At 38.1% G+C, this 19,647-nt stretch overlaps 1 protein-coding gene across 14 annotated transcripts in view; it reads right to left on the minus strand.

Moving 5' to 3' along the window:
- NRCAM (neuronal cell adhesion molecule) overlaps positions 1–19,647 on the minus strand; it is a 183,765-nt gene that overhangs the window by 89,256 nt on the left and 74,862 nt on the right. For 4 of the 14 annotated variants that reach the window (XM_042466811.1, XM_042466810.1, XM_042466812.1 and 1 more), the window contains exons 1-2: positions 9,655–9,673; positions 5,419–5,622 (exon numbers count right to left, since the gene is read on the minus strand). In XM_042466811.1, coding sequence (XP_042322745.1) covers positions 5,419–5,622; positions 9,655–9,670 — 220 coding nt within the window. In that variant the 5' untranslated portion in view covers positions 9,671–9,673. Of the gene's footprint in view, positions 1–2,878; positions 2,897–5,418; positions 5,623–9,654; positions 9,778–19,647 lie in introns of those variants that run through there. The other 10 variants (XM_042466808.1, XM_042466807.1, XM_042466801.1 and 7 more) reach the window with 7 other exon arrangements.

The raw sequence follows: 19,647 nt of genomic DNA on the forward strand, positions 1-19,647 counted from the left end.
AAACAGACAAGTCTCCTTACTAGGCAATCACTAATGCTTTTTCATGTATTATAGAACAGTTCAGAATTAAGACAAAAAAGGAAGGTCAGTTCAGGACTGTGTGTGCTGACTGTTCTGCATACTGGTTGTTACTTTGCTTAAAGAGGCTGAGCACGTACTAGTTGTCTACTTCCAACAGACAAACTGAACTTTCCCCAGTGTACCCATTACAGCAAGAACACTGTATTGCCAAGTGACATATAAGGTTCTCTGGGTTGAGCAGTAACTATGTAGTCCTTTCAGATGTTGTTGGACCAGGACTCACAGATTTCTTCATTTTGGCTACACTAATTAAGGCTCCTGGATTTGCAATCCAGCAACATGAGAGCTTGAAAGATCTCACCCTGAACTAGGTAAAGTACATGATATTCAGCAATTTGTTTTTGAATGGCTGAAAGCTATCTCTGATCAAATTTTCTTGCAAATTTATGAGAGTGAAAAGAGACAACACCAAGATTTTGCATCAAAAGATTTAATGAGAGCAAGGATTTGAAATCACAACTAGACTTCTTTTTCCCAGTTCTGCATAACTCCAACTGCTTAAAGGAATTCTGCGTCCACAGTTAGGGTAAGGTCTTTAAAGTCAGGAGTGACCAGGAGGAAATGTTATCTCTTTCATTTGCACCAAGGTTTCCTGGGACACAGTGCAGTGAAGGAAAAGGCCCCAATGAGAAGCAGCCAGCTACAAAGCTACCTCATTCTTACTTCCAGCATTGATCCTTATTACTGATCAAGCATGTGTAATATGACAATTGTGTGTGGACAACTTTTCTTTCTTTGTGAAAAAAATATGATAGGCTATTTCTAGTAAATGAGTCCTTCTTGAGCATCTGTATACTGTATTTCTTTCTCTGGTGAAAGAGAAGGAATTATAAATAGTGTGCAATTCAAAGATATAGTCATGTTAGTCTGTAGAATCAGTATGTACAGAGATCTTCTAGCACCTTTGACACTAACTGCCTGAACAGAGTGGCAAGAAATGTTGACATCAGGGTGGAGTGGGGGCGTGGCAACAGCATGCCACATACCCAGACTCCGTCCCAATGCCGGCATCATGCCATACATTCGACTAGATATCAAGCGGCATCACACCATTTCTTTGGTGCAGCGTTTAGCTGTGCTATGCTGAAGAAATGCTGAAAAGATGCTGCCACGGCAGCAACAGCATTTTGCTGTTTCTTTTTAGAGCAGTGGGGTTGTGGCATGTGGTTGCTGTGGCCCTGATCTGGCACTGAAAGGGGTGGTGGGATGCTACTCAATTGGGGCGGTCTGTTCAGCCCCTAACTGAAAGAAAGAAGTTGGCAGCATGAGCTTTCGCAGGCTAAAGTCTACTTCCTCAGATGCATATGGTACAATTAGAAATAAAAGCAGAGTATTCTTTGCAGAAGAAAATATTAGGAAAATGAACAAACATATCTAGGCCACAGAAAACCGAGGTTCTAGTTATGTGTATGCATTTGGATGCTGACCTCTTACCTGATGTGTAAAAGGAGGCCATACTGCAAGTCAATTCTGAATCCCTGGAGAATTTCATAAGGATTTTGTAATATAGTAATGTGAAGTTGAGACTTACTGTTTTATTTAAAACTGCCATGTGAACCTAGGCGTATAACTGAAGAGGACCTGTGTTATAGCCACAGTACTGTATTTGTCTAGTTAAAAACTAAAGCATCAATGCTTTATGTAGCTTTTAAAATTAGCTGTACCCTGTAGTTCTGTTCACTAGCAGGGAAGGATGAAGTGGGGTGGTGGTGGAAACCAGTACGGTACTTCCTTCCATTGTTTCTCTCAGCAACTCTAAATAGATGAAGGTAGTCCTATGTGCTCTGAATTTAGTAGGAGAAAAAACCATCAAAGACTCAGTGATCAGAATCCTGTATCATCTACTTAGTTAAGTATACATAACTTGAGTATACATAACTAAGTAACTTCTCCTGGCCTGACCCTTCCAAAGGCAAAAATATCTTTCACCCATGCTCCAGTTGCCAGCAGAATGGACCACCTTCTCCTCAAACAGCTAAATAGCTTTCTGTAGGAAGTGTCAAAATCATGATACTGATCATGAATGCAAAAGTTACATAGATTTACTTATCCATATACTTAACTCATACTTAACTAAGTAGTTGATACAGGATGCTGGCCAATGTTATTAGAACAAATTGTGGCTTTTTAGTGAAAGGGATATTTTTCCACTCTCAAACATGTTTGTGCATTTTCAGAACCACCAAATTCTGGCACTGCATTCCTTTAAATTATAACAGTAAGGGAAAAGAAACACACCTAGGCTGTGTACAGATGATTAATTATTTGGAGCAACAGCAATAATCTCTCCTGAATTGCTATCATGGTACCAGGCCTTAGTCAGTTTTCTGAAAGGAACCTTTACAGTGAGCAGGAAAGTGAATCTTCCTTCCTAATTGCAGACATTTCTCCTAGTCTTAATGTAATGGAGAAATTGAGTAGAACAGACTGCAAGCAGAAGCTAGGATAATCAACTTCAATTGTAAAAGATGTTCTTAAATCATAAGATAATGCTAAAATGGAAAGGCAACCTTGCATCTTTTTTCTTAAAGGCTACAGAAGTGCCTATGTGGACATATACACATTCTGCATACTAAATAAATTTGTCAGGCTTTTTAAAAAGATAATCTAAAACTGCTCCTAGTGTCTATATTGCTACTTATAACAGATCATCTGTACACAACTTTAACAACAACAAACAATAACATATATGGGGGGAAATCCATGCCACTTTGACGTCACACTCATTTTTTTCCAAATGTATTATGACACACACAGTGTAATTTTTATTCTCTAGGTTTGTGGGCAGAAAACTTACATTCTTCAAGAAGTTTTGCTTTTTTCCCCCACATCAGATTCAGCAGGTGAATTGTAATCATGAATCAAAGAAAATTATTTGTTAGTAAGAAGATAATGTAATATCTCAGAAAAAGAAGGTACTGAGAAAATATGCAAATCACCCACGTTAAAGATCTTCTGTAACCATTACAACCGACATAGCTGAAATACCAGTTATTTTGTTAGCATGACAAGTGTCAGTTAACTTCTCTTTCAAATGCCAAAACTCTTTGTTTCTCTGACCTATAAAGAATATACATTATTGATTTAAAAAAAAAATCCTAAGAAGGCAGCAATATGGAACTAATGGAGTGCAATGCCTGATTGCTCCAGGCAAAAAGCAATCTGTCTATGGGATCAAATGGAAGAGCAATGAAGCACTTAAGACTGTTTTTACCTTACCTCTACTTTACAAGTATAGATAAACTATTAATTAACTTCGAGATTTAATTATCGGACTAATACATTTGTTCTAGCCGCTTTGAATCCCATTTTGGGACAAAAGCAAGATATAAATCCAATAAATAAATAGAGAGTCCACATTAGTATTGTAGGATTAAAATATTATTGCCCATTTATAGTTTTGTAGAATTCAAAGATGAAGCTATATTAGTAGATTATCTCACGACATTCTTAAAACACTGCTAGTCCATTTTAACTACTCTGACTGCCTCCTGTTGCATTTTGGGATTTGTAGTTCAGTGAAGCGTAAGAGCTCTTCGCCTGAGAATTCTAAATGCCCCTTCCTAAATTACAAGTTCTATAATGCAACAGGAGCCAGCCAGAGCAGTTAAAGTGAATTAGCAACATTTTAAGAGTGTAGTGCAATAATCTCCTTAGTCTGGATCAGTATGCAAAGGGATCTTGAGAATACTGGTACAAATTGGCAAAAAGAGCCAGCTTCAGAGTGGCGTGGGGGCATGGCGCCTGCACACCACACGCCCCGACTCTGCCCTCAAGCTGGCATCACACCACCCTCCTAAACAGACAGTGGGCAGTGTTTCGGTGGTACAGCATTTACACACGCTGTGGAGAAGAAATACTGAAAAAACGCTGCTGCAACAGCAAAAATGCCCTTTCTCAGACGCAACAAGGAGCGGCTTTCTGCCACTCCTTTTTGCGCCAGGAAAAGGCCAGATTGGGGCGCGGCGTGCAGTTTTGTGTGATCCGGCACACAAAGGGCCATCTGTTTTCAGCCTAACTGAGGTCCAAAATGCACTGCAGAAATAATTCAGGTTGAGCCCATTTTAGTTGGCCTGGCTCAGTGCTAGTGAATTCTGGGAACTGTAGTTTTGTGAGACATTTAGCCTTCTCTGTCAGAGACTCTGGTGCCACAATAAACTATAATTCCCAGGATTCCCTAGCAATGAAATTGGGCAGTTAACACGGTCTCAAATTGGATTATTTCCTCAGTGTGTTTTGGACCTGAGAGAAAGAAGTTGAAAGCATACTTTTTTTAGCCTTAAGTCAACTTCATCAGGTGCATGGAGTATAGTGCCTAGTAACAGACCTCAACAGCAATGAATGACCTGATACTATGTGTTTCTTAAAAGTGAGATACTGAAACCACAATTTCAAATAGTCCCAGTGGGGAAGAGAAATAGGGCTCTAAAGAAATCAGAATTGATGTCTAAACAACATTCAATAGAGAAGATTTAAAAGGAACATATACATGAAGTGGAAAAGGCAAGGGAATCACCAAAGACGAATTTAAACAAACAGCCAGCATGTGTAGAATGAGCTCAGAGTTGCTAGATAGGTTAAAAAACAATTTTAAAAAGCCTTCTTCTTTTCTTTTTCTTATGTCTGAAGCAAATTTATTTTACATTTATAATTTCAGAAAGTATATGTCTTAATAAATGCATTACTTATTCAGACTAAATGAATAATTTTGTATAAATAATTTTATAATCAAGAGAATTTAACATGAAACCTGAAATGATTTGATGAGTTTTTCACAATAACTCTTCCTCAAGGACACATGCTTTTGTTCACTTAAAAAGTGCACTGTTTTCTTTGGATTATTGCTCAAGTAATTATATTTTTATATAACAAAGTAAAATATATGAAGAAAAAATATTTTAGAGGCTGTTTTTTTGGTATATACTCCTTCAGCCATAAATCACTAAATGCCCATTACAATGGCTAAAATAATATAAGGTGAAATCAAACAGTATAGCTGTGTATGAATTCAAATAGGTAGACATCAATGAATATTAGCTACTTCTTTATTTTTGACACATCGTGCATGTTCAAATAGCACAGTGATGAAGAAGTTAAAACAACAACAATGCCTGACAACAATGCCAAGTTGACTCAAAAACAACTTCACTTTTTAAAAGAACCAGCGTTAAAATAAAAAGCTATCTTGGAACTTCCTGGGAGGCGAGGTTGAGACTATACATGGTGATTATATATATTTTTTAAACAGGCCAACTATAGGTGATTTGGGTTTTCTTTTAAATAGCAATCTAAATTCATTCATTGTTATTCTGTTTGTTGGGCACTGCTGATACTTACGGTCAAGAGGTACATCCAATGCAGTAATAATCTGGCATAGAAAGAGAAGCAGGTGAATTCTGCTCTCAGGAATGCTGCTGCCTTTCTCCATTTTTATTCCAAAATACATTAGGAAATTTTCACTGTTATTGTACAATCTCAATGTTCTGTACTTAATTAATATCAAAAGAGATTTCTGGAAGTAGTTGTGTGAAATAGTGAAATCTGAAAAGAAAAGTAAAGAAAAATGAAAACTACTAAAGTTTGGAAAAAATAATCAGATTCTACTTATCCTTCCATATGGTGTCTTCACACATTAAAGATCTAGAATTTTCTTGAAATCAGTATATGGAATGTAATACAGTGCACCTGCGTCATACACAACTTTCAACATATGCTGAAAGTTGCACGCCAGAAGAGACAATGGTGCACCACGCCACGGGCACGAGCTCCATTGTTTTCAATGGGGCTTCACCATAGGTGTTATTTCCCTTAAGCCGGGGGGGGGGGAGATCCGGAACGGATCGCCCATGTAAGGGATGGGCACACTGTATATATTGCAGTTAGGTTCATGATTTTCCCCCCAGATTTTGGGCAGTTATTTTTTTTTAAAAAGGAATTCATTCCTGTTGCTTATTATAGTATCATTTCTTGTCATAATTTGTATGGGATTTACAAGACAGCTTCACTTATTCATTTGAAGCGCATATACATGAGACAAAAAACAAACAAAAGTGAAGAAACCCCAAAATACATCTGCCGCATACCAAGTTTTGCATTTCTTTTCTTTTTTATTGTGTTTTACAGTATTAAAATAAAATTTCATTCTTGCATCCACCACATTTCTGAAATCACAGGTAAGTTGATTCTTCTTCATATGCGACTTCCATATAGTTCATCCTTCTACAGAGAATAATTAACTCCCCCTCAGTTGCATAGTGCATACTATTTCCTTTAACCTTTGAGTATAAACACTATTATACATAAAAACAATATTAACTTCTTGATTCCCCTTCATACAACATGTAATTAAGGAAATTTAAATAAATGATAAAAAAATTTATTAAATCATTAAATAAGAGTTTGCTAAGCAAACCAGTCTCTCCAAACTTCATTGTCTCTCTTTGATTATGTTTGTCCTTGTTAGTATTAATATATACTAATATATGATTTTTATTTTTATTTCTTATAGTTTTACTGATTTGTTGTTGTTTTATTAAGACTTTAATTCTGAAAAAGACTTTTGTTTATTTTCCATATTATGGAAGTGATTTCATACTGCAATTAGAAGCATATGCAGCTGCCCACAGAGAGATGAGGGCAAGAGAGTAAGATGCCCCTCACAAACAAATCTGAATTAAATTTGCTTACCAAGGAGATTGTCACCTAAAATACGACAATCCAAAAACTATTATGACTGGCAAAGAGTTATCCTGCCTAATTCTACAATTTGTCAGTTAATTACCCAAGCAGGGTCTTCAACTGCATGGCTAAAACTTCTATGACAAGAGAAGCTGTTACTTTCCTGTGATTTATTAAGAGAAGCAATCTTCTAGTGGTTCAGTTTCAAGGAACAATCTAGACAAATAAATTTGCTTTTGGTGCTCAGCCTTTGTATCTTTTGTAGAGTGCAAAGCTCATGATGCACTACAATTACAATAACAATTGCTAAAGTATTTCAAATACTGTACAGTGGTACCTCGGGATACGAAATACCCAGGTTACGAAATTTTCGGGATATGAAAAAATCCCATTGGAAATCATTGTTCCGGGTTACGAATGTTTTTTCGGGTTACGAAGAAAATTTTTGGTGCTTTTTTCGGCTTTTTCGCACGAAACGCAGCTTTTCCCCATTAGCGCCTATGGCAATTCGGCTTACGAAGGCTTTTCGGGTTACGAAAGCGGCCGCGGAACGAATTACTTTCGTAACCCGAGGCACCACTGTATACAGATTATCTCAGCAATACTTAAAACAACCCTATAAACTAAGTCAGCAAAATTATTATGCTTTTATTGCAATGGCTGTGGTGGAGATAAAATGGTTGCTGCAATCTAGAAAGATATTCTTGAATTTTGAAGCCTGTGAGTTGCTTAGGTAACAGTCTATCACCCTACATAATATTGACTGCTTCATCTCTATTCACATAATCCAATATTTTCAAAACAGGTAGTAAAACAACTCAACATAAATCCACTCATATTTGTAATTCTGACAACACAAAAGAGCATATTGCTGCACAATTTTAATATCAGAACCATGGGGACCGTGAGTGCTGAGTTTGCACTATGTAGTTATCAAATGCCATCCATGTATCAGAAACATGATACAGTTGTTCAGGTTATAATACTGTATAGTGAACCAAAATATTTTTATAGATTTGTCAACAGGAGTTGCTGTTCTGGTTCAGCTTCTTTAGAAATAAAAGTCCCCAGGGTGACCACATGTCCTCCTTTTCCAGGACACATCCTACATTTCAACTTTCTGTCCAGGAGGAATTCCAAAATGACCATTTTGAGCACGACTTGGAAGAATGAATTTACATTTTTATGAGTGTTATTCACTTTTATATGGTAATGTAAAAGTATTTTTTTGAATGTCCGACATTTGCAGTTAGGGCATCTGGTCACACTGACATCAATGAAAATGAGAAGAATTCACGATCTGCTAAAATGAGCAATTTCTTTTCTAGGAAACAGTCACCACTTTTTAAAAACACAGATTATACAAATAATTTTGGCTAGATTGTGAAGTTTCAGATTACTGTACATACTCAATTATAAATCAATCTCATGTATAAATCAAGGGCAGGTTTTAGGGCCAAAATTATGGATTTTGATATGCCTGTAAATAAGTCAAGAGTAATACTTAGGGGCATGTAATGAAGGATGTCAAGGACAAAGCAAAGGAAAACAATGCCACAGGTTTACAAAATTCCAGCAGGCATAACTATTTTTGCTCATACTAAAGGCTGGATGGATGAGAGAGTAGAAGGGAGTCAGTGCTTACAGGGCAAATTATCAATTTTTTAACCTAAATTTTTAGACTTATGTCTTATTAGACATAATTATTAGGCTAAATGAGTAGCTACAGGATTTGACAGAACGCCTGCCTCAGAAGTGGAACACCTGACATATCAGTTAAATTCTCCATTAATCTAGGCATTCGAATCATGGCCACAATGGGTACAGAACTAGGAGGAACACATTTAATTCTCCCAATTTTCCCCCAAGGAAGCTCACAAATTAAAACAAATGCAATGAAGTTTTCTTGCCTGAGAAAAGCTTATGAAATTCATGGGGTTACCACAAGTATACAGACAGAAAAAAACACACACAGACAAAACCAAATATAGAAATACATGAAAGATATGACCAAACACAGCTATGTTTAAGCCCACCCCCATTCATTATATAAATAATAAAGAAATACTCCTTTGGAAATATTGATAGAATGGCATTTTGGACTTTTTATATATATCCTCTTTTTTCTTTCTCCAAAAAGGCAAGGTAAAAATAAAATATAATTTTTATTTCTATAAATATTAATTAATAAACTTGATTTCTAATTGGTTCAAAAATATCATGGTTATTAACCTTATGTGTCAATTCCAGTTTGCCTTGAAATTTCACTGTAGGCTTTTCCATAAATTATATTGAAATTAATCTCCTAATCTTTATCATCTTGATTTATTTGAATGTATATTGGAAAAGACATTAAGCATGAAATATATGATTGGTTTTATTCATGAATTAGGATAACATTTATTCATCAGTCAAAGGCAGGCATTTCCTATTTGTGTTAGATATGAAAGGCTTTTATGTTTAATTCCTCTGTTTATTTCCACGATCACACCTAGCAGAATCTAAAGGATGTTACTGGGCAGTACACATTTCTTAATGTAAAACATCTAAGAACATGCTTTCATTTTTAAAAAAACTGTTTAGTATTTGGCATAATTAGAAATCATTCTGAGCATTTCTGAATCCTGTTTTATTCCCCCCCCCCCCACCTCAACCCCAGTCCTGCAACAATAGAATGACCTTTTTTGTTGATGTTTTGTTAACAGGCAGGGGCGAAGATATAACAAAAAAGGGGAGGCTGTTGGAGCCTATGTGGAGTACAGTATGCACCTTACTCCCCCCTCCTCCACACTTCTAATGACTTCTCCTATGTAATACTGCATCCATCAATAACCCTTGGTAATTTGATATTTATTTTAATATGATGTAGAAAGTAGAGATAGGTGCAATACAGACCTGCATAAAAAGCCATCTTCCGGGCATCTTGAGGGTGTGGAGTACAGATGAGTTATATTCTTTTTCTATACAATTCCTTTATTTAGAATAAAGTTTTTCTTTAAGGTACTCTGCCTCTCTTGCACTGCTTTTTCACTTCCCTTGGCTTGGCCCAGTTCTTCCCTAGGATGGGAGGGGAGGTACCAGTAGAATTCCCCAGCAATGGCCCAATGTGTTGCTAAGGTGTGATAAGTTAATCATCGGGTGGTGGCAGCAAAGTCTTTAGATGAGGTGGTCTCAAGGGGTCCCATCCAGCTCAGAAGGAGAGAAAGGGGGCCTACAGAGAACTCTCATACTATCAGAAGAATTTTTATATATCATAGCTTCAATAATAATAAATAATTATAACAAATTTATTTGTATTTTCCCACCTCTCCCAGGTGGATCGAGGCGGAATTACAGCTGAGCAATAACAACAATATTCCAGGATAAAACATATAATATTCATAATTAAAAACAGTTTAAAAACAATACAATCATCCTAAATAGAGGGAGGGGTGAGGTGAGATGAGTGAAGTCCTTACAAGAGATTGGGTGGGTAGGCTTGACGGAAGAGACCCATGTCCAAGACAGTAGACACAAGAAGATAGTGGGCCGAAGAAAGAAAATATTGCATCCAAAGAAGATTCTTCATAAATTTATTAGCTGAAAACAATCTAAAATCTAATTTATTGTGTTGTTTCTTAAAAAGTAAAATAAAACAACACTTTTAAGGCTTTGGGGTATGTGTTCTAAGTAAAAAGATTTGTGCACACATTTAAAAATATGAAGTCACTTGTCAAGAAAAACTTTCAAAAACTGAGGAAAGTAATCTCTCTCTATGAAAGGAAGAGGTAAGTCCAAAACACACTGCAGAAGTACTACAGTCTGTGACTGCTTTAACTACCCTGGCTCAATGCTAGGGATTTCTGGAAACTGTAGTTTGGGGAGACATTTAGCCTTCTCTGTCAGAGCTCTAAAGCCACAATAATCTACAATTCCCAAGATTCCCTAACACTGAGCAAGGGCAGTTAAAGTGATCTCAAACTGGATTATTTCTGCAGTGTATTTTGAACTGCAGATGTAGGGATGACAGGAAAAAATAGACACATACACCCCAACATCCATATTCAAGCAATATAATCTATTGTGGATGGTGACAATTGTCACTCCAAAGAGCAGAAGCAACCTGTTTCTTAAAGAAATACTAAATTCAAGAAATAAAATAGGTGGGTGATGTGGGTGGGTTGGAATAAGATCTGCAGGCCTCTACATTATTATCCAGTGTAAGATGGGCAAACGGGTTTGACACTATTTCTTGAAGAAGTATATAGATAATAAAAATGAAGTGCTATCTGAAAATTTTACTTGGTTTTATAACAGCTCTCATTACATCCTGTCAATCAAATGGGTCCATTAATAAACTTTTAGTTCATTAAACATGTGCTTCAATCCTGTAAAGACACATTTATTTTAAGCATATGTTTCAACAACAAAAGGATATTATCGTTCAAAATATTAGCACTGGTTTGACTCTTTATGGTACCATTTCATATTCTAATGAACACACTGGCAGATGAATAGATGTCAGAATTTCATAATTTCATGCTCTAATCTAGTTTCTGAATCACACTTCTTACAAAGTTGGACAGCAAAGAATTTATTCCAAAATTGTATAAGCCAGAAAAACCACGTGAATTTCTATCATTTTGGAAGCTAGACACATTTGAATCTCTCTTCTTTTGTCATCCTAGCACTGACATTACACTATCCATTCTTTCAGCCAGCTTTAGAAACTGCTGGTAGTCATCAACATTCTAGTGAAGCAGCAAAGCTGTACAATACTACTAGACCATGTTAAATACAAAAAAACCACTGAGCTATTGAAAAGCAAAGCTACTGATGCCAGACCAATGGCATTACTGAATGAAGTAAATATATGAATCTGCTTACTCTTAGAAATTCTGTGGCAGTGCACAAATTCCATTACAGACATTTGCAGTTCAACAGTTGGAGTATATGTATTCCATTATAGCAGTGATGCCATTATTTCTGTATTAGTACATAACAGAGAAAATCTAAAAATTAAGTCAGCTTTACAAAACAATCCTAAAATGGTGATGATGGGACAGACTTTGTGTGGGAAGAACCATTACTTCCTGAGTCCAGCTTATGGAGTGTGCATTTTTTAATTTTTTTCTTTCGTATTGACACCATTGAGAGGAAATATGATTATATTAGCAGGAGGATGATGCAGTTTGCAGGCCTCATCCATGAGCACACTGACCAAACAAAGGGACTTGGGATACAAACCATCTCAGTATAACCTACTTTAAAATCCTACCAACTGTACGAACACCATCAACAATTTATGTATGCCTTCAGAGCTTTCCATGTGTTTGCTGGAACTACATCTGTCACATCCAGCAACCTCTCAATTGGACTTTTACCATCTTTAGGATTGTTCAATATAGTAATTTTAAAAAATAAATTATTTCAACTCAGGAATGATGATAAAAGTACTATAAAAACATACATTGGCGTTACTGTCATTCATGATCTATCCTTCCAAAAATAATAACATCTGGTATTTTAAAACAGGTAGTGCTATCATGTTTTTGATTCACTGTGAAGGACATGGAATCCTTTTCTCAAGCACAGGCTTGTTTTGCAATCTCATCTAGATTTTCTGGCTGCTGACCAAACCCGCACCAGCTTAACCTTTCTATGATAATGAAAATCATTTTACTTATCATATATTGGGGTCAAAGAGACCCCAGTTTGATTACAGCTTTAAAAAAATTCAGTGATGTGCATTTTTACACTAACTAAAATTGAACTAAACTAAAGTGAAATTTAATTAAGGATTAATGCATTCTGAATACGATCTCCTTCTGCTACAGCCCATTCCAGCCATTGAAGTACAGATGCTAACCATCTACCTTACATCCTTCTCAGCTCCAGCCAAGAAAGCTTCTCCTGAGAGTCGACAAGGACCATCTGCAACAGCATGCAATGTTACAGAGTTGTAGCTGCAAAATAAGCAAAGCTCAATTTGAAAGTCACTCCAACATATCAGAAAGTGATTTCTGAATAATATATCTTATACTCGAGGGACTTCTGTTTAAGGTTTTGCAGTGCCTTTATTTAAAATGGGAAAGTAGTCTAATATAATTTATATCATGGTGACATAGGCGAAAAATTACTATCACTAACAGGAGAGGTCAAACATTGACACTACACTGAAAAGAAACCTTCCATGAAACTGGGCCCGAAACAACTAACAGGGCTAAATGCTAACAATCTAAGTACAGAAATGAATTTCACATGTAATGTGTGTGTATGTGTTGTTAGCACAATCTGCATAACCTGTGCTATATTTTGGGATCCTCATATTTCATATCTCACATCTGGAGATAGCATGTTTTTGAGAGATCATTGACCTTTCAGGAACACTAGGCCATGTTCCTAGGAGAATAGCAGCATGTCCTGAGGCATGTGAACATACAGGTAAATAAAACAATCAAATCCAGATGGGTGCATTAAGTGCTCCTTTCTTTCCAGAAGCATTTCCTCTTGCAACTTGTCCTTCCACCCAAAGCAGTAAGCTCTGCCTGCTCCATGTTGTGTTCCTGGCCAAATGTCCCTGTCCATCTGGCCTAGGGTTATCCTGATCAAATCCTGATCAGGGTTATCCTGATCAAATTTTGCCACACCAAAATTAAAGCCATTAACCAATCTGGAATCTCATTGGTGATTCCTGGAAAAGGACATCCAGCCTTTGTTACCTGCCAAAATAGTCCATCAATCGGGGCTGTATTTTAGGTATGATTCCAGGAACCACAGCCAGCACACACCCCTCTGATCTGTGTATGTTCTGTGTGACCCTCAGACCTCCCACTCTAAACCACTCTAGTTTTCTGTGGTCTACTCATGGGACAGGTAAATATCACCACATTGCAAACCCCTAAAACTCTGCTTTCACTTTTCTTTGTTTCCATTTCGGTTAGCTCTGTATGCTGTGTCGGTGTGGATTGCTATTGTGTGTGTGTGGTTGCACTCTGCAAATTTTATAAATTAAACTCTCTTAATTCACCCCAAACATGGAGTTCGTCTCAGTTAGTACTGGTATAAACAGATGCTAACAGTCCAAAGGTTACCCAAGCCTCTTGCAAAATCTAATTTCCCCAATATTTGAAGTAACGTTGATAGTGGGTGGGGAACCCCCCAGCCTCCCCCCACCTGTCTTTTGGATTACAGGTCCACACACACACATACTCTGTTCTGGTTTTGAAACAGCGTATTTGCTTACCTATGTCTCATTGATTCTTTACAAGGTTTGCCCTTGTGTCTGATTTGTAGTTGGCAGCACAATGTGTATCAGCATCAATTTTCTGTGTGACTAAAAGGGGCTGAATCTGCACTTTGCCAATGTATGAGATTTACTGAAGACAGAATTGTTTCCAAGAAGTGAGCCTGTTTCATATATAAGCATGTACTGTACACATTTACTCCAAACAGATAGAAATGTTCTCCATGTAAGTGACAAAGGAATTAAGAGATAAACCAAGAAAACCCATCTGAGAGATAGTCTTTTGGGAGAAGACAGAACAGGGTTATCCATAAGGAAATTTTGCCTGAATGAAAGAATTCATATATTTCAGAACCAGGCCATGAAAAATCCTCACCTAGCAAATAAAACATTTCTTATTAAAAAAAATGCAAGGCATAACTCCTTAATCAACCAAGTGTGTTGTGCTCATCTTCATTATCCTCACAGGCAGAAGTGAACTAATGACAGGGCCAGCTCTGCCACTAACCATCTCAGGCGGTATGATGCTGGAGGTGACAGTTTTGCTACTTCACACTCCTGATGCTCTGAAGAGCTGGGACTGATTTGTGCAGCCCTCCCGAGCCAGGAATTACCAGGCATGGGGAAAAGAATCTGGCATGCTTTGCCAAGAAATAAAAGAAAGTTGGGGGGGGGGGGGTTTAGAAGAAACCCCAACACCTGGGTCAGTATTAGAGATGACTGATGTGCCACTGCCCCCACCATAGTGGCAGAGTTACCACCAGCTGCCAGAAAGAAAAAAAAACTGAGGCTGCAGCTGTTTCTCCATTTGCTCACCTGCTAGCTGTCAACCCAATCAACCCACAACCTGTACATCCAGGGAGGAAAAAGAGCAGGAGGAGACTGTGGTGATGTCTTCCCCTTAAAGAGCATAGGTAATAACAATCAAGACTATGCAAACCTACTGATGCCAGAAGCATTTTGTAAATCGAGCAAATGCTTCTTAAGAGTCTGGAAGAAGAAAGATGGGAAACAGCCTGTGCTGTGCATATTTGGCCTTCCTAGCCCCATCTCTAGACACAGGCTCCCAGAAAGCACACCCTCTATAAAAAGAAAGGTGCCTCAGTTGCTTCTGCTAGATTCCCTCAGCTGTCCTTATCTGTGCCTTCTTCCCCTTCTTGGAAAAAGTACTGTCATACCATTATTGTTATCCTTCTCACCCCTGGATAGGCAGATAGTCAGTTGATTTGATGGGCAGCTGGCTGGCAGGAGAGTGGGGAAGGGTGAGTGGGAGGTCAAAGCCTGAGCCTTGTTTTCCCCCTCTGCCAGCATCATTCTGTTCCTGCTTCAAGCAGTGCAAGACCTTGGACCAGCCCTACCATTGGTCTCTTGTTGTTCAGCTGTTCTCCGCAAATAAGCTGAGCAGCTCTGGGGGGAGATTCTCATCATAGTTATGAGAGAGAGATGATTGAATTCCCACCTTTTTTATTTTACCCCAATTTAAAAAATAATGAAGCATTTGCTCATTTCTAACAATGATTGAGCAAAACTTGCAGTAACACAAATTGCAATGCAGGGATGACTTTAATTGGGATAGATATGGTGAGGGCTAAATCCTCTCCTTCCCATGTGATTTTAATGTACACTTCCCTTTTTAACTTTGTTGGCACTCCATCCCTGTTTCAGTACTCAGATGATCAAAGGGGAGGTAGTGTGTACATGTGTAGAAGAAGCTGGAACAGAGCGGATGTTGTGGGTGAGTGGAGACAGAGGAAAGATATGTGTGTGTGAGAGAGAGAGGGAGCAGAGGATAGTAGAAGAAGGAGAGAGAAAGTGGAGGGAAGAAGGAAAGAGCATGAAGAAGTGAGGTGTGAGAAAGAATAAAGAAGAATGAAAAAGAAAGAGTATGTGTTTCATAGGACATATTATAGCTATCATTATTATATATATATCTTTATTAGCTCATTAGAGCTCTGAGATCATTTGGAAAGGCCCTTCTCCCTGTCCCACCACTGTCTCAGGCTCATTTGGTGGTAACTAAGTAAGAGGGCCTTCTTGGTGGCTGCTCCCAGACTTTGGAACTCCATCCTTGAAAGTCAAAATGGCCCCATCCTTGCTCCCCTTCTGTCAGCAAGTAAAAACATGTTTGTACTGTCGGCCTTTTACAAACTGACACGGGCTGGGTTTTTCAGTGTCATGAAATTTGGATTTTTAAGGTTTGTTAATATGTAATCTTTTAATATATTTTAATTTTTTTATGTTTAATCTTTCTAACTTCATAAATTGTTTGATTGTTTTTAAAAGTTTATGTTTATACTTTTTAATGCTTTTGTATTGAACAGGTTCTTAGCCACCTTGAGTCTCTATAGCAGGAGAAAGGTTAATGATGATGATGATGATGATGTTACTAAGGCCTGAAACCTACCTCTGGCTGGCATGTGGGCCGTGAAAGATTACCTCCAAAAGAATGTGACCCTTGCTATGAATAGGGCTCCCAAGCTTTGCTCTGAACACTTCATGATGTTTTCTTTTTTGTTTGTAGCTTAACTATTTAAGTTTCAGGGAAGTATTTTAAACTGCTTGGTGTGCAGTGGTTTGCTGCAGTTTGAAGATCTAATGTGATATTCATCATACAAAATAGCAATGAAGAGAAAATCCCTGCACTTGCCAGACACTCTGTGCTTGCACGGGGTGTAATTAATCATGTTTTATCACACACTTAAATTCTGCCCCCCCCTTTTTTTGAGACAGTGAAAGTGTTCTCTCTGAATGTCCTAGGAAGAGTAAATTCTTTTTAAAATGATAAATTGCATGTTTTCACAAAGCTAGCATGACCAAATGATATAACAGTAAGAATTATTCCAGTATTTCATTTTCTTAGCACATTCCTTCCATCATAAGTACCACAGATACAAAGAAAGGGAAGATCTTTATAGAAAAATCAATACCATTAAGTTCTCTATCACCCTTTTCCTCAATGAACAAATGCATTCCAGTTTCAAAGTCCATCTCCCTTACACAGGTCAGTAAACATAAAAATGTATATACTAGCAATGAGGAGTGTGGGTGGGTGAGGTCCTCTATCCTTGCATATTCTTTGAGCATGGGCCAAGTGCATATATTTCTGCATATATGCCCCCATAGTTTGTAGTCCATAAATGTCAGATTGTTCAGGTTTCACTTTCCACTGCAAGAGAATCTATGCTCTGATGGGAAGCACCAATATCTAACCACAGCTGGGATTCCATGTCGTAACTAATACCAATAGATGGGTTTTTGTTTGTTTGTTTGTGTGCCTTCAAGTAGTTTCTGGTTTATGGTGATCCTAAGACCCTAGGTTTGATCACAGGTTTTTCTTGGCCAGATTTGTTCAGAGGAGTTTGCCTTTGCCTTCCTCTGAGACTGAGACCCGAAACAGGCAGCCTTGGCATGGCTTCCAACTACTTCAGAGGCATGGCATTTAGATGACGCATGCCCCCAAAGCGGACAGAAGCCATGGCTTAAAGCTGGCTAGAAAGAAAGCTGGGAAAAAATGCTCCTGCCACTGGCAGCTTGAGATCACTGGTGTTGGCCAATTTCAGGAGTGGGCCATCTAGTCACCATGTTACCGGAGTGAGTGCAGGTAGAGGGGTGGCAGATCGCTCCATTTTGCCCATCTGCTTTACCCCTGAGAGTATGACTTGCCCAAAGTCACCCAGTGGATTTCCATGGCCATGCAGGGATTCAAACCCTGGCCTCAAGAGTTGTAGACTCTACACTATGCTGGCTCTCTTTTAATACTGATACACAAATCTCTATTTTACCTTTACGATATATATAAAGAGTGGTAATGGCTTTAATTCCAATTATTTCAAAATGGTTTAAGCAGGGAGATTTGAAAAATTACCTTTTAGGTTATAACACCTGAAGTCCATGCACTCACCCATGATGGTCAGTCTACCTGAGAATTATTGTCCCCAAAAGTAATGTCTTGAAGTTTGGGATAACTGATTGACTAGAGAGGCCTTTTAGGATTATCAGACAATAAAACCGTTGTTGTAGTCCAGACTAGCTGATAAAGAAGTATAGATGTAAACAGCAGAGATGCTAAGCAACGAGTACTGAATGTCTAATGCTTTCATTACTTTATGATATTCATGAACAGTATCTTTTCCATAGTGTAAAGCCATCACTTTAAAACATTTTGCAGGAGTGTCTGTAGAGGAAAGTAACCGAAAGGGTTTCCTCTTACATTCTCACTCTCAGATATATGGACTCACCAGCCATCAAAAGCTTACAGGAACATTTAGCAACCTTATAATGGACTGCTTCTTTCTAGTCTTGTCTCCTCTTCATGGTTTGTTCCCAAAGGAAATACTTTAATAGCTTTTCAGAGCCGTGAATTAATTTCTACAAAGCTTATAAAAGCAAAGCACTTTGAGATCTTGGTTTCTCATGCCAAAGTGCCACTCTGAAATTCTATTTATCTACTGTGAGTGCACAAAGAATTATAAGATCTATGTAGATTGGCTCAGGAAAACTGCAAGAAATATATAATGGGACGAGTGTGGTAGTTCTTCTGCAGAGGAACAGCTTGCTTATTTCTGAATGGATCAGAAACGGTGAAAAAAAAAGAATCTCCCATGAACATAGGAGAAAAAACATGAGGAGAATAAGTTTTAGATGTTTTAAATGCCTCAAAATGGCACAAGTAGGTCATAGTTAAGCAGAAACTTGTTACATTAGCGCAGTCATGATCCACATATTAATGTTCGTGTTTATCATTGCAGGAAACAGGAGAAATGCCTGTAGGATTTTCTCTGTCAGGTATCAGAGAAAATCCTACAGTGCCAATGGCACACTGATGATGTCGCTCCCGTGCGCCAAAAAGAACCCAGTTTTTCCGGGTTCTTTTTGTTCCAGACAGACGCCGTGTGGTTTGGCTGCTGCGGCATCCCTCCTGAGGAAAACTGGGCACCTTTAGCCCATCCCTTTGGGGCGGTCTAGAGAGCCCCAAATGTTAACATTAGAAGCTAATGTTAGCCTCAGGCTGTAATGAAGAACACCTGGTCCTTGGTATATGTTACTTAGGGTAGAAATGGAATGAGAATTAGAGCTATTGGACTACACCTCCCAACAATCTTCACTGTTGGCTGTGTTGGCTACTGCTGTCAGATGATGATGATGATGATGATGATGATGATGATGATATAGTTTATTTGTAACCCGCTTTTCCAAAATTTTGATCAAAGCAGCAAACAATCATATATAAAAACATTCCAATAAAAACAATTAAAAACAGCTTTAAAAACAACATAGTAATACTAACAACAAAAGGGCCAGATGGAAGGGGAAGTCGATATATACATTCCAGGGTCATCAATGAAAAGGGGTAAAGAGAAAAAGATTTTTCACGGTGGGAAGGCTTGGGAAAAGAAATACGTCTTCAGGTTCTTTTTAAAAAGAGCTAAAGATGTGGTGGAGCGGAGCTCATCTGGGAGACTATTCCAAGATCTAGGGGCCACGATAGAGAATGCCCTCTGTGAGGTCCTTGCATAGCGTGTCGCTGGGACCTCCAACAATTTCATTCCTGTTGACCTGAGTGTGCAGGGCAGATTATATGGGGAGAGGCGGTCCTCCAAGTACCCTGGGCCCAAGCCATTTAGGGCTTTATAGGTCATTACCAACACCTTGTATTGAGCCCG

This window comes from Sceloporus undulatus, chromosome 5, assembly GCF_019175285.1.
Source record: "Sceloporus undulatus isolate JIND9_A2432 ecotype Alabama chromosome 5, SceUnd_v1.1, whole genome shotgun sequence".
Taxonomy (NCBI): Eukaryota; Metazoa; Chordata; class Lepidosauria; order Squamata; family Phrynosomatidae; genus Sceloporus; species Sceloporus undulatus.